At 40.7% G+C, this 18,582-nt stretch overlaps 1 protein-coding gene across 13 annotated transcripts in view; it reads left to right on the top strand.

Moving 5' to 3' along the window:
* The window catches only part of SCUBE1 (signal peptide, CUB domain and EGF like domain containing 1), a 310,551-nt gene that overhangs the window by 142,902 nt on the left and 149,067 nt on the right, over positions 1-18,582 (top strand). For 10 of the 13 annotated variants that reach the window (XM_030540072.1, XM_030540079.1, XM_030540087.1 and 7 more), the window contains exon 5: positions 9,145-9,270. The exons of the other annotated variants lie outside the window; for them this stretch is intronic. In XM_030540072.1, coding sequence (XP_030395932.1) covers positions 9,145-9,270 — 126 coding nt within the window. The remainder of the gene's footprint in view (positions 1-9,144; positions 9,271-18,582) is intronic. 13 annotated transcript variants of the gene reach the window in all.

Here is an 18,582-nt window from a genome sequence, read left to right on the forward strand (position 1 = left end):
GAATCCCCACAGTGCATAACCCGTAAAACATTTCTGTCTCCTTGCTATCACATCTCAGGAGCGGTCACCAAGTTGCAATCTAAAGATTAAACAAGAGTAGAGTAAGCCAGTCAGCAGTTCTGGGGTTTGTTTCGTATTTTGTTTTAAATCTCTTTATGTGAGCCTAGTGCTCCTGGAAGGTGCCAGATAGGCAACCCCAGAGACTCAGCTGTTTATTCACAGAATAGGTATAGTGTTGGCAGCAGCAGTCCTAGCTTCCCTGCACTACCATGCTAAATTTGCCTCTGGATAGACTGCATCTATGTGTGAGAGGGTAATTCAGTGCTAGGTCTCTCTACTAAGACTGCTGACAAGGGTGTCAGTTGGCACCAATTCCTACCAGTATTGCTGTGTGAGAACTGATCTGAGATTGCCAAACAGCCATCACCCGGTGATAACATTCAGTCACTACTGAATTGGCTTGAATTGGAACCTGTGCAGCCAGACATTGCTAACCTGTAGCTTTGATCCCCAAGACAGTCGCCTTCAATTATGTGGGAGGATATGAACCTCTTTCCTTTCCCTGCCTGTTTTTCTGCAGAATGGGATTTGTTCAGTCACTCTTATAATTCTCAGATCCTTAACATTGTATTTTATCTTCCCCTCCCCCCAAGCTACAGTACCTTTACAGAATTGCAAATCTTTGCCTTTTGTGCTGACAGGATGAAGTTGTATTTTTTGATATATGCCTATTTTTAAATCTTGAGACAGAACCAGTCTTCATGGCTTGCTGACAGATGTGGTTTTTCTGGCTGCTGCTCAGATCAGGAGCATGCTTTCAAGCATAAGACCACAATCTTGTCTGCCGACGAAGATGACCCTAAACATGTTTTATTTCTAAACATGTAATTGCTAAACAAACTTGTACGTGTTTGTTTTGTAATGTACAAGCCATTTTTTTTCCTGTATGATGTCCAGGACTTATACTTTGTAGTGATGGATTGTATTTCCTTAAGTCCATTTGTTCTGTAATTTTTTTAAACCTTGCAACTGAGTAGATATATTGACTGAACTAAGTAGAGCTTTTTTAAAAGCTTTAGATGGAACCAGTCAACTTATTCAGAGAATCTTGAAGGAAAAAAGAACACACTGGTTTGACTAACAATGCAAGAAAATATCAGAGCATGAAATAGTTAAATAGTTCTTAGCATACTGACACAAGATTTCTCATTTAGTTCTATTGATCTGTTCATAAATGTCTGTATTATGCCTGATGTATTGCCCATCATGTCATGATCATCAAATGGAAGTCAGCTGGCCTTACGTAGTCAGCTAGTTTCCTCCTTTGTTCTTTTCTGCCAAACAAGCAAACCTTTGTTTCCTCGTTCAGGGCTCGATCCTTGTTTGTGATGAGAGCACCCAAGGCTCCCATTGATAACAATGGGATTTGCAGATGCTCTTCACCTGTCAGAATCAAGCCCTTATAAATAGGAAGGAAGGGTCCACGAGAGCTGAACAAATTACGTAGCTCAAATGTGAGGGATGAAATGCAGGCCCCATTGAAATCAATGGGAGTTTTGCCATCGACTTCAATAGGGACAGGATTTCACCATAGGTCTTTTGACATTTTGTTGTTTGGTTGGTTGTTGGTTTTGTTTCAGGGCATCATTTTCATGTTGAAAATATTAGGGACAAATTTTCAAAAATGGATGCTTGAGTTGAACATGCCAAACAGGTACATGGAGGTGTGGATGGTCAGTTGGGTGCCCCCAAAAAGCAGTTAAATTCACAACATAGATAAACAGATCCATATTCTTTATGTAGACCCCCACCACCACCATCCTCCCAGCCCTCTCCCTTCTGGTACTCCTCATTGGAAAACTAATCAGGAATGATAAACTTTTTAGAAACGTTTTTGTTTTGGACACCATCTAATATTAGGAATATAGGAGTAAAAACGTAATAGGTCACAAGGTAATCGATGAGAGAAAGATCTAGGTCTGGATACACAAAGGGACACCTAACTTTTAGGTACCTTGAAAATCACTGGGATCCACAATAGCCTGAGTTAGGCACTAAGGTTATCTACACAATGAATGGGAAGAGACAAGTGCCTGAGAATGGGATCCACAAAAGCCAGCTCACTAAGCAGCTCACTGCCTTAACTAGCCAATCTAAGATGCTGACAAGAGGTATGTATGATATCTAAATCTGGGCTACAAGGAGGCGCCTGTCTCTACTAGGAATTCACAGCTAGGACCCCATCTCCTAGAATCAGGCAGCCTAGGCACTTAAGCTGTTCCTTGTGAGAATGCCTAGGTGCCTGCCTACCCACACAAAATGGAGGAGGTTGCCTCCCTTATCTCCTTTAGCCCAGTGATTAGGGTACCTCATCCAGGATATGAGATCCAGTTCAATTTCCCCTGCTGCCTGATACGAAAAAAGGATTTGAAAAGAGGAGTTTCCTTCCTCTCAGGTGAGTGCCCTAGTCACTGGACTATAGCATGATTCTCACTTGGTCTCTGGCCCAATTGCTACTTAATTAAAGTGGAATGGCTTCCACAGGAAAGATTCAGGGGGACCAACATCAGAATATCCCAGAGTCCAGTGGCTACAGCATTCACTTGAACAGTGGAAGATCCCTTCTCATCAGGCAAAGAGGGAAATTGAATTGGGGTTTCCCACATCCTGGCTGAGTGCTTTAACCGCTGAACTAAAGGTTATAAGGGAGGGTCCCAACCCGCCTGGCCATTTTGTGTAGAGTTAGGCATGTTCTGAGCACACCTATCAGATCAGGCCCCACAGCCAAGATAGAGAAGCGCTTATTTTCAGCTGATGTGAAAGCTGAAGCATAGGCAGGACATAGGAGTGGGACACTGGCCTGAGGCAACAATGTGCATACGCAGTGACAGAAACTTAGGTACCTAGGGAAATTTTACAGCAAAAATTTGGGTGCAGTTAATGAGTTTAGGCACCAACAAGTTCGGTGTCAGCTAAGCTGGGATTTTGTGGATTGCAGTGGTGTTTCAGGGGCCTAGTGTGGATCTGGCCCCTAGTTCCTATCAGGGCCAAGAAGTATCAGGTATTAAACAGATACAAAATACTTGATCCTAACCAGAAAGCCAAAACTGGGTAACTTTTTTTCAGCAAACCTCTTATCAATAAATTATCAATCTTCTAAAACTACTAATTATCATTAGTAACCGTTTCAAAGCCAGCCACTCATGGATCCCCTGCCCAGACTGAGGTCATTACCAATATCAAATGGGATAACTGGGAAACAAGTAGCAAATAAATAAATAAAGCAAAATAAAATGTCACCCAATATTAGTGCCATGATGTTTTTCTTTATACTTTATATTAAGGATACATTTGTAAGTAGCTTCTAGTGGGTAATAAATTATTAATAGATATTTTAATACATGGTTAGTCAACTGCTATAGATTGTTACAAAGTCCAATGGACCAAATGGTTGCTTATAATCCTGTTTTATACCCGTCTTCAAGATCTTGTACTGTTGTGCTTATAACCTCCTGTAACACATACTACTCATGTATGTAACTTGTTTGTAACTGCTATTTATGGATGTAACTTTAAAATAATGCATGATTGAGGTTTTTTTCTTTCTTGGCACTAAATTTAGTTAGACAAAAAGAGAAAGAGGCTTAGATTATGTGATTCCAACAATTACATGCAAGCCCATTCTACTTTACAGTGGAACAGGATATTGCATTATAGTTAATATTCTGTGTAGTCTCTCTTATGGCAGAATTTTAAAAAGCAATTGTCGATGTTTGAATGGGAATGATTTATCTAAGAATAAGGAAAAGCAGTATACAAAAAATAACTGAGTAGGTGAAACCATGGAGTTAGCAGACACGCAACTAAGAATATACAGGATGAAATATGAAGTGAAACTATTCCAGAACTCCTTTAATAAGGTGGTAACAGGAAGGCTACATTCATACAGGCATATCCAAAGAGCTATACTGGTAGGATGCTCTTGCACTGATTGTGGATGGAAGATCACAAGAGAGAGGCCAAAGACCTTGTTACACCGGTGGACCTCAGAGAGACCAATCTGCATGACATCCTGGTGTACAATCACAAGTTTTGGAAGAGGCTATATAAGTCACTGACCCGAGTAGCAAAGTGGCAAGGAAGAAGAAGAGGGAATGTGAATGAAAATAAAAGTTGACCAGTACGTGAGTTTCACAGTGAGCCCGGTTTAATCATTTTCAAGGCCAGTGACCTAACAATATTTTTGTAGGGTAGTACAATGGAAAGGTCATTGTATCAGCCTTAAATTTTGTGTAATAGTGATGTTAAGAGATCTGTGATAACTAAGGGTGTGTCTACACAGGAATGCGAGACCTGCAGTGTGGGACGCAGCTGGCCCTGATCATTAAAATCAGATAGATGTTTGGGCTTGGGTTGGAGCCCAGGCTCTGGGACCCTCCCTCCTTTTGGGGTCTCAGAGCTCAGGCTCCATCTGAGCCCGAACATCAGCACAACAATTTTACTGCACTGCAGCCAGAGTGCTGTGAGTCCAAGCCAGCTGACCTGGGCCAGCCGCAGATGTTGAATTGTTGTGTAGACGTATCTTAAATTGCAGTGTGGATTAACACACTAGCCTCTCATGTCTAGGCCCAAATCCAAATATTTTCTGTCTCAGAGACATAAATAAGTATGGTAGTGTCTGTTTAGGTTCTAGCTCACATCACAACCTCCATCACACTACAGAAACAAAGGGACATGATTGAAAGTCAGGTAAAATCTAGAAATGCGATAGCGATGGTGTCTCAGGTCAGGATTAAAATACTAATAACAGATACATTTTAAATTAAATTACAGTATTTTTCCACCAATAGCACTATTCTGCTACTCACCAACATTATCAAAAAGTACAAGTTCCACATTTATGTTCCAGTCCCCTAATTACATACTTACATGGAATAATGGAACTTCCTAGAATCAGAGATGTTAATTGGGAGATACTTTTTTCATTGCTAGCAGCACATTTGCCCTGAAATTCTTGTTGAAATTTGTAGAAGCCACCATTGGTCATGGTCATGTCTCATTACTTTTCTGAATTTACCTTATGTATATAAACTTCAGAAGAAGGACACGTAGCTGATTTTACTTATTAATGCAGTATATCACTGTACTAAAAGGTGTTTCTTTCTTTTATAGGAAAAATAATGACCATGTAATAAATTTTGTAGGCAGACAGCAGGTAGAGTTATTTAATAGCTATATTGAATAAAAAGACACACACATGAAAATAAGGTATTGCTTTATTTTATAGGTGGCAGGAAAAAGTCTAGAACCTTTCAGTATTGGGACATTTTAGTGTTAGGAGAATAAAGTGAAGCCTTTTTGGTGTGCAGACTATTCTCTTTCATCTGCATTTAGTCTTTCACTTGACTTGTGAACTGTGATCTTTCAGTTGACCTGTGATCTCATAAATTCTGGAAGCTGGTACACACAAATCACTGCAAAAATCAACAAAAGCAGCAAGAAGCAGTTTCTCATGATCAAAACCAGAGTGGAGAAGTTGCATACAAGCAAGGAAAAGGCAAAAAGCCTGCAAATGTGTTTGGAAGCAGTGAAAGCTCCACTGGTTGTTTTTGATATTTAAAACGGGACTGGAGAAAACACTAGAGAAAAACTACTGCAGATATAATCCTGCATTGGCTAGGAAATGGACTAGAAGGATTAACTTAGTATTTCCTATCTCTATTCCTTCCAGCTTTCTACAGTATATTTTTCAGTTGTAGTAAGGAGCAACAAATCAGGCTGTGATCTCATTTATGCTAATGCACTTCGACTGACTTCAGTTTGGCCTATGATGATTAAGGATAAAATCTTGGCCTTATTAAATTCAATGCCAAACTCCCATTTGACTTCATTGGGATCATGATTTGCTCCTTAAAGACTAATTTCCTATTTGTTTCTGTCTCTTAAACTAAAGTCATAGGGCTATATTGTGGCATCCGTTCTATAGCTTGGTGTAGGAGGTGGTGCAGAAGAGGTCAGCACGATCTCTGCCAGTGCTGCTCTTTGTGTGTGAGGAGGAGCAATCCATTTCATCCATTAGGATGCATACAGACCAGTGCAGAGGAGTGGCTGGAATCATCTCGCTGCTCTTCCTCCTCCTCCTTTTTTGGGCATCCTGTTCTCTGGTTCTCCAGGAAAGTCAGAGCTAACAATGTGCCTGCTCCCAAGAATCCTTACAGAGCTCTCTAAGGTGAGGGTGACTTCTTCCATGTCCTTGTGCAGTGAGCCAGACCCTCTCCCAGTCTGGCCCTTAAATATAAATAAAATCTGCAGGTCAGGTGGCTGCTAAACTTTAAATCCAACACAAAAATATAGTTCCTGTGGTGGGGATCTCAGTCTTTGTTGAACACCACAATGTAATAGAGAGATGGCCATATGGACGAACTTATCTCCCATTGATGGCACATACCATTCACTTTCTGTATGGAAACATAATAGTTGGAAAATGATTAATATATTATTAGTTCAAACCTTTTCCATAACTTGGACCACATCTTAGTGAAGAGAGTAACTCGTGGATCAATTGCCTGGACAATCTTCCCTGCTATTTGCAACCACACATCCCAGTGGCAACTAACTGATACACTAAATACTTTCCTAAAATTCATTTATTTTTAGCTTTGTTCGATATGATTTAACTACATAAACTAAAAGAGCCATGTGAACAGTCAGCTCTGCAAAAACCCAGCAAATGCTTCATATATCTCCAATGGTTCACAAACCACTCGTATGCAGTGAATTAATATACACTAATACTTGGATAAAATTCTCCCTTGAATCTCAGTTTGTTCCCAAAATTCCAATCAATCCTAATCTTAGGTTTTCCTCTACATTCACAGCAATATACAATTCATCTAATCTCAAAGTGATTTTTAACAATGGCAGATATTCAATAACTTAGAGCAAATACTGATAATCACTTGCTTCATTAGGCTTCTGTGCCATTAAATATCTACTGTCATCTGTCTAATTCCTCCTCATTCCCTTAGCAGAGTGACTCAATCAGGCATGTGTTATCTTTCCTAGATCCTTTTCTGACCAGAGGGTAATGTGCAGGAATGCAGTTTGTCAAACACATTGTGTCTGAAATCCTTTGTCAAGGAAGTGTGGGGGGGGGAGAGATTATAAATTGTCTCAAACACTTCAGCAAGGCCATTCCCAGTTTTTTATATCTGCTCATTCAAAAAACAACCGTGCCTTTATGATGTTTTATTCACTTTCTGTTTGCATGTGACTATATGTAACTGCAGTACAGTACAGCATATAGATGACCCCCGCCTTACTCAATTGTTCCGTTCTGGAAAGCCTTGCGTAACTCAAATTTTGCGTAAATCAGAAACGTATAACCTCACGTTAGACAAAAATTTCCACAACTCAAAAATCCTGTTTCTGGCTTACGGAAAAAGTTCTATAAATGCGAATTTGCGTAAATCAGGTCTTGTGTAATCCAGGGAGTGTCTATACATTATACTCTCCAGAGGTATGCATATTCCAGTGCAAGTTATTTTGTATTTTAGAAAGGTTTTAGAATCATAAAGGTTACAACATTTGTGGCTTCATAAGACATGGGAGGACTTGTCTGTCCTTTCTGGGCGTGTGGAGGGGGGGATTGTGGGGAAGGTATTGGAGGACTAGCAGCACTTGAGTAGTGGTAGCTTAGATCCACACTAGAGTGACTGGGTGAGCAACTGACAAGTTGTGCCCACTTGAGGTTTAGCCAGTGCCCCGTGAAAGACTGGTCACTTTGAATTAAAAGCATCAGCACATGCAGGTTAAGGATATTTGTGTGTGGATGGGACTCGAGTTAACTTCAAAGTGAAGATAAGCCCTGAGAAGCACAAGTCCCATTGAAAGCATGCTTGGCCCTTAGGATGATAAAAAGAAAGCTGATCCATACTGTCCCCTGGCTCTTAAGCATCTCTAGGATGGTTGGTATGCCATTATATATTATACACAGAGAGAGAATGAATAGTGGGCTTGCTGGGGAATGACTACATTTCTGGCAAAGAAAGAGAATGAAAGGAGATTTATATTATATAAAAAAAAATCAAAGAGAAATATCCATGCATAAAACTAAATATAAAATGCATAAATATAATCCTTAGTGGATTCACCACTTGAAAAATAGCTCTCTGAGAATTTCAGAAACATTGACAAACAACAACAAAAACAAAAAGCAGTGGGTTCAGTCATTCAGTTCAGATAACCACTTATGAGCCAGGAAACTCCATGGGATTGACCTTTCTGAATTTCCTCTGCATTCTTCCATTGGGAAGCAGGGTTTGCAACCTCCATCTTCTGATGAAAAATTAGGATCTGGCCACAGGAATCCATAAGGAGTGCAGGGTCCTGCAGCACCTCTTATGCCTCTCCACTGGCTTTGGTCCCTGGTACCCTGGCTCCATCCCAAAGAAGCTATACTACTAGGTCTTCCTCATGCTGGGAGAATTCTCAGATGTCTAGATTTGGATCCTCTGTGGTGTGCATGAAATTATATAGGTGTAAACACACACAACTTCAGTCTGTGGTGTAAATTTCACAGCCTCTCCATTTTATTGCAAAACTATATTCTCTTTTCTTTGAGCTTTTATAGTACATGAAAGATTCTTGGAAAGTAGATTCTTTAATGTTATAAACTTGGAAAGGGGCATAAATGATTAATTGTTTGAATACTCACTACATTCTATTAAATATTCAAAATACATATGGCTGCAAGCATATAATTTCCAGTGGGTTCTGATTGTTCTAATCTATTTTCAAATTCCATGCAGTTTCTTTACCTGCTCATGTTATCTGTCACTAAAAACTTTAAATTATATAGTCACAAAAATAACCACATTCATGTGATGTATAAGCCTGAAGTGTAGGTGTAATGGATCCCAGTGGATGCTTGTTTTGTAATTTGTGGTGCTCATATGTTGATTTTAAAACCTTATTGCTATAGCATTCAGTTGTCTAATGGGACACTCTCCAGATGGAAGATAAAAATTACACTGGCAATGGAACAATGGACCTGTGAAATTGATTAGAGTTCATCTGCAATGGGATTTTTTTCAGTACTTGTGTTTTCTCTCTCTCTTTCTCTCTCTCTTTCTTTCTTTACAGAGGGTATGAACTGTATGAACAAAGATCACGGGTGTGCACATATCTGCCGGGAGACGCCCAAAGGTGGGGTTGCCTGTGAATGTAGGCCTGGCTTTGAGCTTGCCAAAAACCAGAAGGACTGCAAATGTAGGTAGATGGAGACTAAATATCAAATGCCCCAACATGTCTTATTTTCCACATTGCTATTATTTTCCAGAGATAAAAAAATCAGCTAGACTTTGACCAGAGGTGATTAATGGTCTTGATAGAGTCTGAAAGTGTGTTCTTTTTGTGAAGTACTTAATTGAAGGAGGGTGAAAAGTGTTTAAGAGTACATCCTCAAAAGAGATTGGTCTAATATCAAACCGTCAACCTGAACTCCCCTGAATAAATACTGGGGCAATTCAGATCCAACTCTGAAATTTACAGTTCAGCACCAGTTCTCATCTTGAACAGAGGAAATGTGAAGGTGGGAGAAGATGTTTTGTGTTTTAGGGGAGAGGGAAGGGGATGGGCAGGGGAAGAGGCACTTAATCCAAACTGTATTTAGAAAGCAAAAATATCCACTATAAATGAATGCATATCAATAGGAGTCTGTCTTACAATACAGTCATGTTCTCTTGAAGTGGCATCGAGGCATTAGAGCCATAAAATGAAGCTCACCTACTTTTCATATTTAAAAGACAGAAAGGTTTTCAGTACTATTGGTTGCATTGCACGTGGGCTACTGCCTTTGGCATTATTAGGAAGGCACATGGCCATATCCTATATGACATTCTTGAATACCATATTTTAGATGATGGAACACAAGCATGTCACCCAGTGCAATTGGGAGCATAAGATTTTCCATACAGGGTACAACAATTGATCCTTCTGTAAGAGCATTATCCACAGCCAGCTGAAGTCAATGGAAGTCTTTCTATTGACTCTAGTTGGCCTTTGATCAGGCACTAATACCTTAACTTGCCTCCCTAACTGGAAGCTTTGGAAGGGATCGAGGGAGAAAGAATTGCTGTTACATTTCTTTAATGCTTTATGGAATAAAATGACTAAAAGAACCAACTGGTTTCCCCTTAAGGGTGATATTTTTGCCATGGTCTTTGTCTCACCTTAACCTCTTTCTTCATCCAACCTCCCCTGGTTAAATGTGATAAGCGATATTTCTCTGAGTGTAAAGGAAAAGAAAGGATCATCTTTGAATGTCACTAAGAAGTGCCACAGATTAATGCACAGTTTATCAATATTTTATGGAAAAATAAGAGCACACAACAAACAAAATTAGTGTTCTAGTAGAGTTTCCATTCTAAATGTGTATTAAAAGTGAACATTTTGTTAGCTGACCTTGTGCCATTAATGACAATGAAACATGAGGCAATCAGAATTTAAGATGGAGATTAACTTTACTTAATTATGCTTATATTACCTGTTTGCACATATCTGTATGTTCTTTGTGGAATATTTGAGCCTTCATCCAGGAAAGATGGTGATAGAAGAATTGGGGCCTCTGCTAGTTTCATATTACTAGGCATATCACAATTCAGATGAACAAAAGACCTGAATTTATTCAGTGCCCTGCAAAGTTCAAAATGTAGTTTGAGTTATAGTGAATTTTTTTAGATCCCTAACCAGGGGCCCTGAGTCTTCCACAGCCACTGAATTTGTTGCAGAATCCTCATCCCCATTTGCTGAAGAAATGTGCTTAGAATCCTACAAAAAAATTTTACTTCTAGCCCTTCTGAGTGTGAACTCAGCACAAACCCAATACAGGGTTATCTGCATGAGTAGTCAGACAACCTGAACCAATAATGGGGGATGAGCTGACTCATTTATCTCTATGAAGGTCCAATACTGATATGTAATAAAGATTTAAATGTTAACATTTGTAACAGTTTCATCATGGCAAATAATTTGACTGAATTGACTGAATCCTGAGCTGCACCTTTCTCAGCACTAGGTGCAGGTGAGTCAAGGAGTTGCAAAAGAGAGATTTGCACCTTGATTATCCTACATTGGCTCTGGCATCATCATATATTAGAACAGCCTCAGGTTTGCACTAAAGAATTCTGGCATGTAATAGTCCCCTACAGGCTATTATACTGGTCAGGGATCACCAGAGCATGCCACATCCCTTCCTGCTGCTGACCTTCCCTTCATATTAGTGCTAACTGGGAGTGGATGGCACAGAGGCAGTAAAACCAGAGGTGATTTCACCCCCCCCCCCACCGGGTGAATTGGATAAGCATATTGTGTGGCATTTTTGCAAGCAATCAATATTGGCCTAAATCTGCTTCCAGTCAAGGGGTGTGTGTGTGTGTGTGTGTGTATGTGTGTATATACAAATTATTTTAAAGGAATGTTAAGGTTGCGAAGTCAAGCATTCAGAATTTAGGAAATGCCCATACCACCTTAATTTAGCCCCTTGTGTTTTTAATTACATCATCAAAGAGATTTTTTTCCACAGGACTCCTGCCTCATTCACTGCACAAGATGGTTGGTGCTCACTGAGTGTTTTGTTTTGTTGAGCAATAGTCAACATAGTTTCTGTAAAGGGAAATCCTGTCTTACTAATCTGTTAGAGTTCTTTGAAGGGGTCAACAAACATGTGGACAAGGGGAATCCAGTGGACATAGTGTACTTAGATTTCCAGAAAGCCTTTGGCAAGGTCCCTCACCAAAGGCTCTTACGTAAATTAAGCTCTCATGGGATAAAAGGGAAGGTCCTTTCATGGATTGAGAACTGGTTAAAAGACAGGGAACAAAGGCTAGGAATTAATGGTAAATTCTCAGAATGAAGAGGGGTAACTAGTGATGTTCCCAGGGGTCAGTCCTAGGACCAATCCTATTCAATTTATTCATAAATGATCCGGAGAAAGGGGTAAATAGTGAGGTGGCAAAGTTTGCAGATGATACTAAACTACTCAAGATAGTTAAGACCAAAGCAGATTGTGAAGAACTTCAAAAAGATCTCACAAAACTAAGTCACTGGGCAAGAAAATGGTAAATGAAATTTAATGTGGATAAATGTAAAGTAATGCACATTGGAAAAAATAACCCCAACTATACATACAATATGATGGGGGCTAATTTAGTTACAATGAGTCATGAAAAAGATCTTGGCGTCATCGTGGATAGTTCTCTGAAGATGTCCACGCAGTGCGCAGAGGCAGTCAAAAAAGCGAACAGGATGTTAGGAATCATTAAAAAGGGAATAGAGAATAAGACAGAGAATATCTTATTGCCCTTATATAAATCCATGGTACGCCCACATCTCGAATACTGTGTACAGATGTGGTCTCCTCACCTCAAAAAAGATATTCTAGCACTAAAAAGGTTCAGAAAAGGGCAACTAAAATGATTAGGGGTTTGGAAAGGATCCCATACGAGGAAAGATTAAAGAGGCTAGGCCTCTTCAGCTTGGAAAAGAGGAGACTAAGGGGGGATATGATGGCGGTATATAAAATCATGAGTGATGTAGAGAAAGTGAATAAGAAAAAGTTATTTACTTATTTCCATAATACAAGAACTAGGGGTCACCAAATAAAATTAATAGGTAGCAGGTTTAAAACAAATAAAAGGAAGTTCTTCACGCAGCACACAGTCAACTCGTGGAACTCCTTACCTGAGAGGTTGTGAAGGCTGGGACTATAACAATGTTTAAAAGGGAACTGGATAAATTCATGGTGGCTAAGTCCATAAATGGCTATTAGTCAGGATGGGTAAAGAATGGTGTCCCTAGCCTCTGTTCATCAGAGGATGGAGATGGATGGCAGGAGAGAGATCACTTGATCATTGCCTGTTAGCTTCACTCCCTCTGGGGCATCTGGCATTGGCCACTGTTGGTGGACAGATGCTGGGCTAGATGGACCTTTGGTCCGACCTGGTACAGCCGTTCTTATGTTTTTATCTTCATTGTTCAATATGTGGACCTGCACATTATACAAACCCTGCTCTGAAGGCAGAATTATTCATTTCTTAATGAGCTTTTCTGTATCATTTATCATTGTGATATCTGAGTGCTTCACAGACATTAATGAATTTATCTTCACCACACCTCTGTGAGGTAAAGTAATATATCTCCATTTTACAAATTGGAATATGAGACACGGAGAGTAATGTCAAAAGTGTCCACCATTTTTGCATGCCCAATTTGAGACAGACAGGGCCTGGATTTAGAGTACTTGGTATTTTGTAGCACTTACTATGTTCCAAGTAGAGTTCCCAATTACTTAATTTGCATCTGTGAGTGCTCAGCCTCATGTTTCTCAAGTTGGGCACCCAGAAAATTAGGAACACATAAGTAGTGACCATCTGTGAAAAGTTTGGTCATGACTTGCCAAGCATCGTATAGGAACTCTGTAGCAGAGGCAGGGATAGAATCCAGTTCTTCAGCGTGGCATTCAACTTCCTTAGCCATGAGACCATCCTTTCCTTTTCTAGCAGTCCCCTGCCTATTTATTACACACTTACCAGCTTCTTCAACAAACGAGGCAGGAGTTCTACAAACCAAAGCCATCACTTCACAACTCAGATTCATCACCGGAGTGGATCCAGCCTGTGCACGGAATGAGGCAGGGTCCTGTGAGGAAAAAAGTATGTGATCATGTAATTAAAGACAGCATAATACATAGACACAAGAGGCTAAAATTAAGTTTACATGAGCAACCTTAAATCTGGCATTTCCTAACTTTTGAATGTTTGACTTTGTAACCTGAACACACTTTCAGTGTAGGTTTTTTAAAATGTAATTCCCTAGGTTTTAAAAAACACTGAGTGAAAGAACAGAAAATCCATAATGTGGAATCATACTGGACACTGTACGGATCTTCAACAGGTTGACCCTTTAGATCCACCACACAGATCTCTGCCACTTGAACTAAAGGAGTAACTGATAGCAGTAGTAGGTGGTCATCTTCTGTTAGGACCACCCACCATGAGGGCATCAGACACACATTTTGCCAGTGGGTTTCACAGATATTTGCTGACATCAGAGGAATGTTGAGATTCAGGAATCTTGAGTTCATTTCAAGGTCTGGAGAGAAATGTGCTCTATTGAGCACAATCCATTTATCCCATTTTCCCCTTCAGACTGTTCCTTAGTTTGCCTCCTCTGTGAAGGATCCAGGATGTACCTCTGCACCTCCAGATATACTCCAGCAATCCATTATCTCTGTTTGTAAACCAGGTCTCCTCCTGTTGTTTATTTCTTCCTGTACATTTCCTTTCTGGAAGATTTTGCAATCTCTTGATTAGCATTTGGGTCATATGCAAACAAGCATCCATTGTGAGACATACAATGCCCAATATTCACATGACCAAACAGCAAGATAAGCATCTGTTATCTCTTGTTTGAAAGGAACCTGTCTGAGACATGTCACCGCCTGGTTATCTGCTTAAGAACGTAATTTTCAGCAGAGGCGCTAACTTTCCCCAACGCCGGTGGGTGCTCACGCCCCCCTGCCCCTGCCCTGACTCCACCCTCTCCTCGCCCCCATTCCAACCCCTTCCCCAAAGTCTCCGCCCCTTCCCTGCTCCTATTGACTCCCTTCCCCAAATCCCTGCCCCAGCCCTGTCTCTTCCCCGAGCGCGCCACATTCGCCCTCCTCCCTCCCAGCGCTTGCTGCATGAAACAGCTGTTTCATGGTGCAAGCACTGGGAGCTAGGAGGAAAAAACAAGCACGCGGCACGCTCAAGGGAGGAGGTGGAGGCAGAGTGGAGGTGGATGTGAGCTGGGGGGGCAGGGTGAGGAGCTGCTGATGGGTGCAGAGCACCCACCAATTTTTCCCCATGGGTGCTCCAGCCACAGCACCATTGGAGTCGGTGCCTATGATTTTCAATGCTGACACGTAACTCCTTAAATATTATCTGCACATACATTTTGCCACGATTATGATGACCAGTGGGCTACTGAATACTATGCAAGAACCCCTATAAAACTTTATGCAACCTCTGTGCCATCTGCCAGTTGGCACCAACAGGTTCCTGGGTCACAGTCTTGCCGGTCTACACTGGGGGGGGATCAGTCTAAGTTACGCAACTTCAGCTACGTGAATAACGTAGCTGAAGTCAACGTACTTGGATCTACTCACTGCGGTGTCTTCCCTGCGGTGAGTTGACTGCTGACACTCCCCCATCGACTTCGCCTGCGCCTTTCATCCTAGTGGAGTACCAGAGTTGATGGCAGAATGTTGACAATTTGGAGCAGAATAGACTCATAGACTCTAGGACTGGAAGGGACCTCGAGAGGTCATCGAGTCCAGTCCCCTGCCCTCATGGCAGGACCAAATACTGTCTAGACCATCCCTAATAGACATTTATCTAACCTACTCTTAAATATCTCCAGAGATGGAGATTCCACAACTTCCCTAGGCAATCTATTCCAGTGTTTAACTACCCTGACAGTTAGGAACTTTTTCCTAATGTCCAACCTAAATCTCCCTTGCTGCAGTTTAAGCCCATTGCTTCTTGTCCTATCATTGGAGGCTAAGGTGAACAAGTTTTCTCCCTCCTCCTGATGACACCCTTTTAGATACCTGAAAATTGCTATCATGTCCCCTCTCAGTCTTCTCTTTTCCAAACTAAACAAACCCAATTCCTTCAGCCTTCCTTCATAGGTCATGTTCTCAAGACCTTTAATCATTCTTGTTGCTCTTCTCTGGACCCTCTCCAGTTTCTCCACATCTTTCTTGAAATGCGGTGCCCAGAACTGGACACAATACTCCTGTTGAGGCCTAACCAGCACACAGTAAAGTGAAAGAATGACTTCTCGTGTCTTGTTTACAACACACCTGTTAATGCATCCCAGAATCACGTTTGCTTTTTTTGCAACAGTATCACACTGTTGACTCATATTAAGCTTGTGGTCCACTATGACCCCTAGATCTCTTTCTGCCATACTCCTTCCTAGACAGTCTCCTCCCGTTCTGTATGTGTGAAACTGATTGTTCCTTCCTAAGTGGAGCACTTTGCATTTATCTTTATTGAACTTCATCCTGTTTACCTCAGTCCATTTCTCCAATTTGTCCAGATTGTTTTGAATTTTGACCCTGTCCTCCAAGCAGTTGCAATCCCTCCCAGTTTGGTATCGTCCGCAAACTTAATAAGCGTACTTTCTATGCCAACATCTAAATCGTTGATGAAGATATTGAACAGAGCCGGTCCCAAAACAGACCCCTGCGGAACCCCACTTGTTATACCTTTTCAGCAGGATTGGGAGCCATTAATAACTACTCTCTGAGTACGGTTATCCAGCCAGTTATGCACCCACCTTATAGTAGCCCCATCTAAATTGTACTTTCCTAGTTTATCTATAAGAATATCATGCGAGACCGTATCAAATGCCTTACTAAAGTCTAGGTATATCACATCCACCGCTTCTCCCTTATCCACAAGGCTCGTTATCCTATCAAAGAATGCTATCAGATTAGTTTGACACGATTTGTTCTTTATAAATCCATGCTGGCTATTCCCTATCACCTTACCACCTTCCAAGTGTTTGCAGATGATTTCTTTAATTATCTGCTCCATTATCTTCCCTGGCATAGAAGTTAAACTAACTGGTCTGTAGTTTCCTGGGTTGTTTTTATTTCCCTTTTTATAGATGGGCACTATATTTGCCCCCTTCCAGTCTTCTGGAATCTCCCCCGTCTCCCATGATTTCCCAAAGATAATAGCTAGGGGCTCAGATACCTCCTCTATTAACTCCTTGAGTATTCTAGGATGCATTTCATCAGGCCCTGGTGACTTGCAGGCATCTAACTTTTCTAAGTGATTTTTTTACTTGCTCTTTTTTTATTTTATCTTCTAAACCTACCCTCTTCCCGTAAGCATTCACTATATTTGACATTCCTTCAGACTTCTCAGTGAAGACCGAAACAAAGAAGTCATTAAGCGTCTCTGCCATTTCCAAGTCTCCCGTTACTGTTTCCCCCTCCTCACTGAGCAGTGGGCCTACCCTATCCTTGGTCTTCCTCTTGCTTCTAATGTATTGATAAAAAGTCTTCGTTTCCCTTTATTCCCATAGCTAGTTTGAGCTCATTTTGTGCCTTTGCCTTTCTAATCTTGCCTCTGCATTCCTGTGTTATTTGCCTATATTCGTCCTTTGTAATCTGACCTAGTTTCCATTTTTTATATGACGCCTTTTTATCTTGTAGGTCACGCAAGATCTTGTGGTTAAGACAAGGTGGTCTTTTGCCACATTTTCTATCTTTCCTAACCATCGGAATAGCTTGCTTTTAGGCCATTAATAGCGTCCCTTTGAAAAACTGCCAACTCTCCTCAGTTGTTTTTCCCCTCAGTCTTGATTCCCATGGGACCTTACCTATCAGCTCTCTGAGCTTACCAAAATCCGCCTTCCTGAAATTCATTGTCTCTATTTTGCTGTACTCCCTTCTACCCTTCTTTAGAATTGCAAACTCTATTATTTCACGATCACTTTCACCCAAGCTTCCTTCTACTTTCAAATTCTCAACGAGTTTTTCCCTATTTGTTAAAATCAAGTCTAGAACAGCTTCCCCCCTAGTAGCTTTTTCAACTTTCTGAAATAAAAAGTTGTCTGCAATGCAGTCCAGGAACTTATTGGATAGTCTGTGCCTCGCGGTGTTATTTTCCCAACATGTATCTGGATAGTTGAAGTCCCCCATCACCACCAAATCTTGGGCTTTGGATGATTTTGCTAATTGTTTGAAAAAAGCCTCATCCACCTCTTCCATCTCTACCTCAGTCCAAGTGTGTACATTTTTAATATATAAGGCAACACCTCCTCCCTTTTTCCCCTGTCTATCCTTCCTGAGCAAACTATACCCATCCACACCAACATTCCAGTCGTGTGTATTATCCCACCAAGTTTCAGTAATGCCAACAATGTCATAGTTGTATTTATTTATTAGCACTTCCAGTTCTTCCTGCTTATTACCCATACTTCTTGCATTTGTATATAGGCATCTAAGATACTGGTTTGATCTTGCCTCTGAGCTTTGCCCTGACCCTCCTTTCTCTCTGCCATTATAAAATAAATTTAATATCAATATTAATAAAACAAGCCATGCTGTACTCCTAGCTTTATTCATTGCACAATGTATTCAATATAAAACTCATTTTTAGTTTATCTGAAGCTGCCATGAATTACCAATGTGCTGCATCAGCTGTTACAGAAACCCCCAGAACCCAGGCTACAAAATGTAGATCCAGCTTATTGAAAATTATGTGGTGTCTTGGCCATAACATACACTTCAGCCACATTTGGTAATAGATAGGTAAATAGATCCTAATATTTTTTTAAACTGTTGGACACTAAATACTAGGTTCAAAATCTGATCAGATTCTAAATATAAATCCGGGTAATAAGGCACTTTAAGATGTTAAGGTGGTTTAAGAGGGTACGCTGGCTAACTCCTTAAAATGGCTTATATTCTAAAGCCACTTTAGTGTGTTAAGCTTCTTTAAACTATCGACATAACATACA

Source organism: Gopherus evgoodei, chromosome 1 (genome assembly GCF_007399415.2).
Source record: "Gopherus evgoodei ecotype Sinaloan lineage chromosome 1, rGopEvg1_v1.p, whole genome shotgun sequence".
Lineage (NCBI taxonomy): Eukaryota > Metazoa > Chordata > Testudines > Testudinidae > Gopherus > Gopherus evgoodei.